Here is an 11,679-nt window from a genome sequence, read left to right as displayed (position 1 = left end):
TGACCCTGTGTAAAGGTATATAAACCAGTGTTGCCAGATTTTGCGAGAGAAATAAGCAAACCAGGTCTATGAAAAAAAGCCAAAAAGAAGCACCACATGAGCACTTCAAAACCTATGCTATGTGTATTGTGTTTATATGTGCTGGCTGTTTGAAAATATCCAATTTACAAGCTCACAACTATTTTAAAAATATTCTTGAGGGGAAAAAAAGTGCAAAGATGTTCCAAAATGTGTTTTTTAAACATTTTGAAAACATGGAGAACAAATACATTTTGGGGGTCCTTGACTTGAAAATGTTTGAGAACCACTGGTTTAGACTATAATCAAAACATTAAGAAACAAGCCCCAAAAAATCCGCAACCCGCAACTACCAATATTTACAAACAACTTTAATGAAAAACAAGCCCAAAGTCGCTTATAATAATCAGACCTGTCACCTAGCAACACTGCATAAACCTCGAAGGCCGGTGTGATTGGCTGAATGGAATAGAAACAAACGAACCAATGGAATTATCGAAGAGGACGTCCTCCACGTTTTGGTGTCCAATCATATAAAGCGAATGCTATTTGCATAGCCATCAAAGCCATGTTATAAATACAAAACTGGCTTAACGCAATATTGCCACCGGTAGCTGTCTTCCGTCGTGTTGACTAAGTGCTTAGCCCTGAAACATGACTGTCATGCTAACTAAGTGCTATGCAGTTTCTTTGTTTTGTTTTGACAATACACACATGAGAAATACCTGAACTGCACCAGCGCTTAAAAAAAGTCCCAAAAAGGCTGTGAGTGACCAAAACCCAGAAGAAAAGGGATAAAAAAAACGTTGCAAAACAGTTATACCAAGTAGGCTACGTGTGAATTTGTACTTCCATGTACTGTTGTTCTCATGTCTTACTACATAAAGTACATCAATCATCAATCAAACAAACAAACAAACAAACAAACAAACAAACAAACGTGTTACACAAGCACTTCCCGAGATCTCCTGCTTCCGGAGAGCTCCAAACACGCAGTTTCTGAAGTTTTCACCAGTGCACCTAGTAGTGCCCACTCTTCCTAGTGCCCACTCTTCCAAGTGCCCACATTTCCCAAGTGCCCACTCTTCTCCACCCTTAAATGCCCACTTTTCCAGGTGCCAAGATTTCACTAGTGCCCACTCTTCCTAGTGCCCATTTATCCCGATGCCCAACTTTCCTGGTGGCGCCCACTGCCCACTCTTCCCAAAAATATGGTGCCTAGATGTCCCTAGTGCCCACCTAGCCTGTATCCGTCAACACAACAGCATGGCTGAGCGACCCAATAGCACCACCCTATGCCGCTTTCCCCATCCAAAATATTCAATCTGATTGTGATAGCCCTCTGGTGGACTGATTATGGCTAGGTTAGCCTACATCATTACAAACGTGGGTTCAGAACTGATTAAATGGATATAGCCTGTTTAGCTATGTAGGCCTACTCTAATAAAAAAAAAACGATGGGGGAAAATGTCCATAGCTAAACTTGTCAACATCAACTATCTGTAACTATCTACAGTCAACATAATAACATCATTATGTTAGTTCATTGATTAAAACATTCATAATTTAAGTCGCCATGGCAATTGGTATTTTATATGAAAAACAGCTTGGGGATGTCTATTGATTAGCCTAAATATTGATTAAATTAAGGTGTTTTTCAGGTGTTGTATGATATGTGCACTGCAACTCATCTCATCTCTCTTCTAGGATTATACATGTATTAATGTGCTTCTTTCATCTGAAAATGTTAAATATATTTAAATAATAATATTAATATTATTGTTATTATTTATTCTTTAGTTTCAGATTTATAATTTTATTGAGAAATTATAAATCATTTGTAATCTGTTTCAAATCCATTCCTAGGATCCAGTAGAGCCAGGAAAATAAACATTGAAACCTTGATACATCAACAAAAGGAGCGCAGAGAACTCACACTGAATGTGGAGAATTTGATGGCTACATGTATCATCACTGAAGAATGCAAAGAGACCTTGCTCATCTTTACAGCAGAACTCTTATGACCTGTTACGTCCAAAGAATCAGGACAGCAAAAAAAAAACAAGGTTGTCTCTGTGATATCATACAGATTCTGTTACTGCAGGACACAAAGAAAGGAGTGGGTTCATCAGTTGAGTATTGAGGTCCGTTCTTCTACCCCCAGGTGATGGAAATGGAGACCAAACAGAGAGGATGTTGGATATTGAATTTAAGCTTAACTCATATTGTGTGGGCTGTGGCTGCTGTCTAATTTTGTGCATTACGTTTATATACATAAGTGAGAAAGCTAAGTCTTGGTGTTAGTGGAGCAGCTTGTTCCGGGAGGGTTAAGTTCATGGCCTTCGACAAAGAAACTGCTCTATGTTAATTGGTTAACCTACTAACAGTCATAGATCCAATTACTGCAAAATAATTGTAAATGTAATTCTAGATGAAGTGCGCAAATTGTTTTGTTTTTTTACCATTTACAAGTTAGGCATGTAACAGTTGTTATACAATCTGATGAAGAATTGAATCTGCAGAGTCTTATTACAAAATCTGGATAATCAATAACATATAATAATATAAATCCATCTGCAGCATCAACGGTCCATTCTGGTTGGGGGGAAACAAGTTTCACAGGAGAGACATAGAAATGTCCCGTAATTCAAGTCATAGTCCAGTATCACTCCCTCAAGCTTTGGCAGACAAGATCAAGTCCACCATGTAGCCTACTACCTAATACCCATTCAGACACAGTCATGGCTCTTGACCAGATAGGACAGAGTTCGACAGATACTAATGGTGGCTATGACTTCTCAGTAAGCCCATCTGAAGACCATTGTTTGGGCCTACTCTTAGGGTTTCTAGGAGGGACCAGTGGAGCTTCACTGATGGTTTAGCAGCGGTTCAGGTGACACTAAAAGTAGTAGAAGGTTTTGTGTGGCTGGGTGTGCCTTCCTGTCTGTGTCTGAGATGGGGTCCAGGAGACCTAATTTCTTAACAAAGAGTTGTAGCCCCTGGCAAAACGGGGCTGTGAAAACAAGCATAGCTTTAGTGCCTCTCTTTGTAAGGGCCCTTTCAAACACTGTTGCGTGAAAGTGACCTGAAACAATGTGGTCATAAGATGGTATGAAAAGAGTGCCATTATCAATAAAGTGGTCATGTAAGTTCTGTAGGACTTATGACTTTATGTTTTTGCAAATATTCATAGGTTTGTATTCACACTGGATCTTGACACGTGTTGGTCTTCAATGGTCTTCTACAAGTTGAAGTTCAAGTTCTGGTCATGTATAAGCAATACACAGCATTTCATTTGCACCCATACATTTTCAAAGAAATTGTGTAATATACAGTACATTATTAAAGAACATTCATGATATTAGCTTTTGACAATATACAAATATATGACTATATAATATATTAAACTATAAGTGAATAAATGTGCCCAATGGGGGAATAATGACAGAGCAGAACACATTTATCTTGAACTTGATCTAACCTGTATTTTCTTCCTTGTAATCATAAAATGTTTTTGGGGTATTACAAGTTAATTCACAGCCGCTTCTCGAGTTTAGTGGCAAATGTCTTCCCACACCAAAGATAATAGCTTCATGATCCACTGTTTCCTGTCTGTAAGATTCTGTCAGTCTTATAGCCATCTCCCTTTACCTCACCATTTGCTGGAAATGAGGCCAGTATAAATAGTGGAAAGTCATGAAGGTAAGAGCAGAGAGACAAATGACACGCTGGGAGGAAGGTAGAGGGGGACACACCCAACATTCATTCAAGGTAAGGAACAACTTTAGCTGTTTACCATAGAATGGAGGAAATTTTGCACATTTTGCATCATAGTCATTAAGGTTTATGATTACTGCCTCTCTCACCTACAGCTACAGTAGAACAGAATGCGTCTGCAAGTCTCCTGACGAAAATAACTCCAATCTTAACCATGTTAAGTTGGTTTCCACTACAGCTTAACAATATGATGTCAATGCACATAGACTGGTAAACAAAATACATTTTTTAATTTGCTATTTTCCTATTTCTATATTTTATTATATTTATGTATGGCATTTAAATTAATTTGGGAACGTCCATCAACTTTCTTCTCAATTTAGATATGGTATCTTCCTTTCTCAGATTGTCTATAATGTTGTGTTAGCTCTCGTCTTCTGTTGTCAATAGCTTTTATTGACATTATGAGCATTGTTCAATTAAAGAAAGTTGTTCAATTCTCAAATAGCTTGATCTCAATTTGGATACCTCCTTTGCCAGAATGTAATTTAGTGATTACATAGCATTTATGATCACTGCTATTGTTTTCATTATATTCTTAATAGCATTTTGATACAGTAGGTGTCTTTACAATATTGTTTTATCATTACTCATGTTTGTTAAACATAAATATACTCTGTCTGCTTTTTGACATACTGTATTAGACTAATCTACTATATCTAATCAGTGTCTCATATGGTTATCCTACTATTTTCATCAGTTTCAGGACAATGTGGCTGGCTCTTCTTGTGTATCATCTTGCCATAGTCTCTCTCTTGCAAGCTCAGAATACTTGCCTTACACACCCTACATTCAGGAAGCCAGGTCAGTGAAATTAGCCACCCTACAGCTTTTCCCTAAAGCTTTACCTCAAATGACTTTGCCTTCCCTTCCTTATCTCATCTATTTACAGTAACACAGTAAAATGTCAGCAAAATCCTGAGTGTTAATTTAACTTTAGTTCATAAATTGACCCTTACAGATCAGCTCTCACATTCAAAAGTTAAATTAATGCTCAGGCTTTGAGCCTTAAGTTGTTTTGTTTAATGAGTTAACTGTGTAATGATCTGTTATTGAGCTATAATGGGAGTATCTGTGTGTCACAGGGAACTGAGGGAAGAAAGCTGAAGTTCATTAGTGGTTCTATGCACAATATTACAACTAATTATGTCATTATGTCTTGTTCAATGACCTCTTGATAAGTAAGAGCATGATATAGTTTAGTTGTGAAGAGTAATTTTGCATTGCCAGTGAATGCTACCTCTGGCCTAATCTATACTTTGTCACACTCCCAATGAACAAAAAAAAACAGTTTTACAGCAAGACCATTGTCTGATGGAAGTATGAATTAGGCTGTATTGTGTGGCAGCAGTTTTGATACCAATAATGTCACATGCACATTGTCTATATTCTATAGAAAGCATCACTACAATCAAAATACAGACAACATAATGGCATAATAAAATAAAAGAACATGAACTAATCCTGTACATTTTACAAATATTAATGACTCATCTGCTCTCATCTCAGTTAATTCAGACATTGACGTCGTCTGTGGAACTGAGAAGATGGAGCTTGAGATTCTGTTGTGTCCAATCTATTTTTGTGGATACAACGAATCGCTGATGGCCCTCAATTCTCGGTTTGACAAAGACGAGTGCAAAGGGATTACTGACTGGACAGTGGACCCACCGGTTCTAAGGTTCAACTTCTCCATCAGAGAGGAGGCCATTGCAGCTTGCTCCAACACCATGATGGTATTTTCATATCCACACTTGAACATGCTTGTATGAATCCAATGTACAATCCACTGTTAAATGCCCTTTGACTTTGACCAATATTGTCCAAGTTAAAAGTGGCATTTAAATTCCCAAAAGATATACCTTATCAGCAAAATCTGTTAATAACTCTGAGAGTAAGAGTTAAACCAAGAATGCATTTTACTGTCTATTATGCTGATCCCTCTCCCTGTCTCTCCAACAGGTCACTCAAGAAGTGGGTACTGGAATTTTCTCTGACTTCTCCAATGTCCAGTTCATCAACATCTCAGGATTGATCAAATCCAATGATCCTGATACTGGAACAATCACCTATCGCCAAGACGTACTATACAAGTTCTCCTGCCACTATCCGCTCCAATACCTGGTCAACAGAACTGAGATGAGCGTGTAAGTCTTCCCCACCAGCAAACACAGAAGAAAAACAAGCAAAATCATATACACTCTACAGTGGTTCTTCAGCGGTTCTTTGCGAGAGTTGAGGGTTGTAATAGAAAGAACCTATTCAGCCCCTGTATGGTTCTTTAGAGGTTCACTACTGATTCTTGAGCTTAGTCTAGGCACCCCAGCTAGTTCTAAATAGCACCATTTTTACAAAGATATATAGCATTTAAGATAGGTGCTATATAGCACCAAAAGAGGTTCCCTATTATCACAAACTAAATAACCACATTTAGTGCTATTTAGCACCAGTTTATTTGTATGCGTAATATAAGGAACAACTACAGGCATATTTGGTCAACAAAATCAACAGAGCCAACATGTACTGCCAATGTAATCAGTGTCAAGAGCAAATAATATGGATCTCCCAGATCCCCCAAAGGTATAGAATTACTTGATTGGTTATCATATGGCTTTTTAGGGTGTGTGCTCCACCTGCACCTAGTTTCAACATCTGTGAATCACCTGTCCACCTACGAGTGTGTTGTTTCTTCCTGTATATCAAATGAATGAATGACCTGATTGTAGACATGTTGGGGTTTTCCCATGATGACAGTTGCTTATGTGACTTATTCTGCCCAACAGATCTGGTGTAAGCCTGGCATATAATGAAAATAATGGCAGTTTCATCAGTGCATTAAGCATGAAACTCTACTCGGTAAGAGGAATTCCCATGGTTTATGGAAATGAAACACACTGTATCAATAACGTCAAATTTAACAACATTGAACAACAAATAAATGTTTTGCTAGCGCACAGTTTTGGAATACAGAATATCCTAGTACAGTGTGGACGGATTCATAGGGAGAATATGCCAAAAAAGAACATATTTGAATATGTATTTAGATATCTGAAACTTGTTCATGTCTCGTGATCTTGAAACTATAGAAAAGAACATTGTAAAATATGAATGGTGAATTATTTGGGGGAAAGCTGTATTTACAGAATACTAAATTGAACATCAATTTCTGAACCATTACTTTTTATCAAGCATCAACATGTGAATCTTAATGACATTCTTCCTCCTCAAAGGAAAGTACCTACACAAAAATGATGCAAATGCCCAGTCAAGGCCTTGAGCTGAAGACCAGGATCTTTGTAGAAGTGAAGGCCACTAACCTCACAGACAGGTAAGTCACACTGATCATCAACATACATCTGAGCACAACGCATAATTTCCCTGATATTGACATATGGTTGCCAAGTACATGCAGATCTTGATTGAAATTTCCTTTATATAAGATATGGTTAAAACTTTCTTGGGTGTTGTGAAGTAAGGTAACTGGTAAACTAGAAAGTAACACATAAACATAGACCTAAACATGGAAATGAACTGAATATTTAACTGATGCCAACAATCTTCCCAAACAGATTCAAGGTTCTGTTGGACCGATGCTATGCTACGACTACTCCTTTTCCTTTGACCAGCACCTATTATGATCTCTTTGTTGGGTAAGTGAGTCAACCTTTGTGGAACACTTAACCAAATCATGCAAAACAATATAAAGGTCTCATGTTCCATTCAGACAACAGGTTGATATAAAATTACCAACAGTTTCTGCCATATGGAAAATTTGCGTATACTGTAACATTGCCTCAATTGGGTCAGGCTCTGACCCAATTGAGGCAAGTGTAGGCTTTTTGTGATGAATGAAGATGAAGATGGAGATAAGGATGTTTACGGAATGAGCTCCAGAAGACCTTAAAAATCAGTTCACTTTCTTCTTTGGGTCAATTCAGGGCAATGGTTTCCAACACTTTTGTTCAAGATTGTAACTGCTTTATTTCATTTTTGGTTTATCCGTTTTAGTTCTTCGAGTATTTTAGTTTTTTTTGTATTTTCTGTCTTCTGATTCATGTATTTTAATATTTCTGTATATGAATATCTCTACCTCTTGAGTATTGTGTTCTGTATCTCGGCTACATTGAAAATGAGGGCTTGGTTATGATGATGATGATGTTCAGCAAATCTTGGCAAATACCTCCAGTTTTAACAGTTGATAACTAAATACTCAATGATGTGCCAATATACCTGCAGTGTCCCTTTCACAATAGACCCATGTTCAACCAAAAGTATCAAAGCCCGAAAGTATTTCTCAATTTCTGTTCCCACAAAAACCCATTAGAAAGAAAAAAGGAAACTTTTGAACATGAAATGAAGACCAACAATTGAAACCTGTCCTGTCCTCCTCACACAGATGCAATTTGGATGGCCAGACTGTAATTGATGTGAATGGATTGGAACAGGCAGCTCGCTTCAGTTTTGAGGCCTTCAGATTTGTCCAGCATGAGAACAGGAGCCTGTCAACGTTCTACGTGCACTGTGCAACCAGACTCTGCGAGACCTCCGTGTGCGCCTCCCTCTTTCCGGTCAGCAGTCCCTGTGTTGTTCTTGTCCTATAAGCTACAGCAGGGGTCTTCAACTTTTTTCAGGGCAACGACCCCTTAGCCCCCCTCCCCACTACACATTGTATAAAATTGCGTTGCAGATTAAACTTTTTCACAGATTTCATAGATAGACTTGTTTGACAACACTATCATCAGTGTTGGATTCATGTTAATATGTTGGTAAACTTAACCTTTCACTCTGTACTTAGTCTGCTCTTTTGTTTTACACCAAACCTCTTTGCCTAAAATAGACAATCTACAAGCTTGTAGATCTGCAATTTTTGGCCATCGTTCTCCTCAGAATAGGGATGCTAGGGTTCAAGTTGTTGTCAAAATTAATATCCTATCACACAAAGATTTGGCAGCCCTCCTGTAGTAACTCTGAGGACCCCCCAGGGGTCCCGGACCCCCCTGTTGAAGACCCCTGAGCTACAGTATTTACATTTCCTGTGTATATAGTGGCTCTCTTCTGGTGCTCATTAGAACAGTAATAGAAACAATTAAGTATTCTATGACACATTTACAACTATGATTCCTATGCTTTAAATGTTTCTTTAAAGTAACAATAAATACACAGAATCAAACGGTACATTTAGCATTCAGACACCATGAGGTTCACTGATGATGCAGATGCATCCTTACACATCCTGTACACACACACTCATCCGAACATCCATTGCACAGAACTGTTCCAGGAATGGCCTGAATGGCAGGAGACGTCGTAGCGTCGATGACGCAGGCAGCACTACAGTGAGTGAGGAGGCCACCGTGACCTCGTCCGAAATAAGAACACACGTGGACAACGGAGACAAACTGCATGACTCTCCTACTACAGGTAAGCCTAATACTCCAACGTTTAATGACACCGCAGCAACACAACAATAAATGCTTAGTATAAAGTATAAATCAGGCTATTGCAGGGTTTGTTTTTTATTTTTTCTCCTAGCATTGTACCATAGGTTGCATGAAGTTCCTTTCACATATGAATGAACTGAGAGTTTTTTTTGTATTTCTGTTACAGCAGGGGCGACGGGAGATTTCGAAGGTATGCATGCATCTGGTAACTTACGATCATGCTATATTGGATTGTCTAATCTTAGTCTCTGCAGTACTGATGCACTATCTCTTTTCAGCAACGCGGGAGACTGAAGGAGGCGTAACTGTGCTGGGGGTTGCCATAGTAGCAGGGATCCTAGGAGCCCTCTGCGTTACCTTGATGCTGTTCATTGGCTACCGGCTCCAGTCAAAAGGCTGCTCTGGCGTGAGGCATCCCTTCCTACAGCAGACATAAGCTTTGGGACAGTTTTGAAGATTGTAACCCGTTGTTGGGTCCGCTGCTCTCTTATGTCCTGTTTCCTCCATTTATTACAGTATGGCTTGAAATAGCGTGCCAGCAGTGTGTGCACTGGTGACTTAAGTCTTAAAGGACCATACTGTACCAGCCTTTCTGACATGTGGGCCCTTAGTCAATTATTATCATAGGTTTGAATCCTCAAAATAGTCTTTTTTTTATGTATGTAGGCTATTAATTTCTGTTATTTTGATATATCAGCAGCCTATTCATGGTTCACTACTAAATAAATGTAATTTCGGTCTATTGTGCCATAATCCATAAGTAAGTCCCATAAGCATGTAGGACAGTATGCAAGCGACTGGGTGGGTGGGCTTGGGGCGGGTGGCTGGGGGAGGGCATTAGCCTACGGCACAATGGACCAAAATTACGAAATGTAAGTGAGATCACCAAAATCAGAATAGCATTTTTATGAAGTGTTGTAAGTTTCATGTGATTTCTAGGTGGTTAAGATATGGTTTGAGAGCCATCAGAGTTTAACAACAATCATGAATAGGCAATCCTATATATATAATTTACGGTATATATACATTTTTCTTTTAGGAATGAAATCCTATCAAAGTGAGAGTGACCCGCCACATGACAATAAGACTAAAAGTAATTCCTCTCCTCCTAACATGTGGTCTCTTTTCCCATGTATTTTGCTTGAAACACTGCATAAACCAGCACCATAAAAGAAATATTAATGTCAATAGGGAAAAACAGAGGACATGCAAATGCTTTCCAAAAAGTTTACATCTCTGAAGTTAAATAAAATAATACATGTGGGAACCGTGAAGGCACGTAAAGTGAAACCAGTATAACAGAAGACGACAAAAATGTGATCTTTGCTTTTCATTTGTAATGTTTACAAGGAAACAGGACATAAGAGAAGAGTCAGATATTTAATTTAAATATATAAGCACCTATATGCATGTTTAACAATAGAGCACTTATGCACTGCTTCAGTCTTTTCTATCATTTTATTTTCTGAAATTGGGAAATGAAATTAAGCACTGTGAAATCTAAGCAGGGCCATGCTTTTAGTGGGTCTCACTAAAAAGCGGTATTACCATTATTTCTACGAGAGAAGATTACTTTTACTGATTATGGTGAATTATCAGGGGTTATTGAAAATCAATTTCTGTCAGTTTTCACACAATTGGTATAGCAATTGGCACAACAATTCCATATGATGTTTTTAATAAAAAAAAAGAATATATATACTGTCTGTGTACGTTTTTAAGCTGGTCTTTCTTCAATTGTTACATATTTAACAAATACAATTTAAATTGAGTCAATTTAAAAAGTTTTTTAACATTCAATTGTATTGCCATATATCATTCACTGCTTCTAAGGCTGTTGTTGACATACATTAAGCTGGTGTTTTCCCTGCTGATAATCTATATATTACATTGTAAGATAGTGAACTGCTGGCTAGCAAACATTCTTCAATGCCATGCTATTCTAGCTGATTTACACAGAATTTATTATCTGCCTGATTTTGACTTCATGAATAAAAAGGCTATATGTTTCCCTCTCAGGAAAATAATCGATACAGTAAAGTTGTTTGCTGCTGCAAGGCACCAACATCTGATTATTCTGCCAAGAGCAGTGAGCCTGGAAAAAAATTAACCACACTCTCAGAGAATAATATTTCACCATCTGGTCACTGTTTGGCATATTGGGAGCGCAGTGTTTTTTCTTAAAAAAAAAACACAAATCAGGTAATAGCCATAATAGCTCATAATAATTCTTAATATAAAAAAAAGTAAAGCACAAGCGGACATTCAAAAGTTTTCTTGTTGACAAATGTGCAATCATTTTGTAAGAAATGCTAGTGCAACTTATGCAAGTTCTTGAAAACAACTCTACGCAACACTACAGTTTGTCATACAGCATGTAATACCTGCCATGCCGTTTAGAGTTTAGGCTGATATCAATGTCCCAAACACCTTTTTTTCCCCC

At 38.0% G+C, this 11,679-nt stretch overlaps 1 protein-coding gene across 1 annotated transcript; it reads left to right on the top strand.

Annotated features, from left to right (window-relative positions):
* Window positions 1-5,342: 5,342 nt before the first annotated feature.
* Window positions 5,343-9,672, top strand: LOC311057273 (zona pellucida-like domain-containing protein 1; the record flags this gene model as incomplete). Its single annotated transcript, XM_084074226.1, has 8 exons — window positions 5,343-5,531; window positions 5,758-5,877; window positions 7,026-7,123; window positions 7,365-7,445; window positions 8,192-8,363; window positions 9,066-9,216; window positions 9,403-9,426; window positions 9,515-9,672. The coding sequence occupies 8 exons, from the start codon at window positions 5,343-5,345 to the stop codon at window positions 9,670-9,672; spliced, it is 993 nt and encodes a 330-aa protein (XP_083930352.1).
* Window positions 9,673-11,679: the final 2,007 nt, after the last annotated feature.

This window comes from Gymnoscopelus microlampas (assembly GCF_963454915.1).
Source record: "Gymnoscopelus microlampas genome assembly, chromosome: 12".
Classification (NCBI taxonomy): domain Eukaryota; kingdom Metazoa; phylum Chordata; class Actinopteri; order Myctophiformes; family Myctophidae; genus Gymnoscopelus; species Gymnoscopelus microlampas.
The sequence above is the reverse complement of the archived record's forward strand: the minus strand, read 5'-3'. Positions and strand labels throughout refer to the sequence as shown.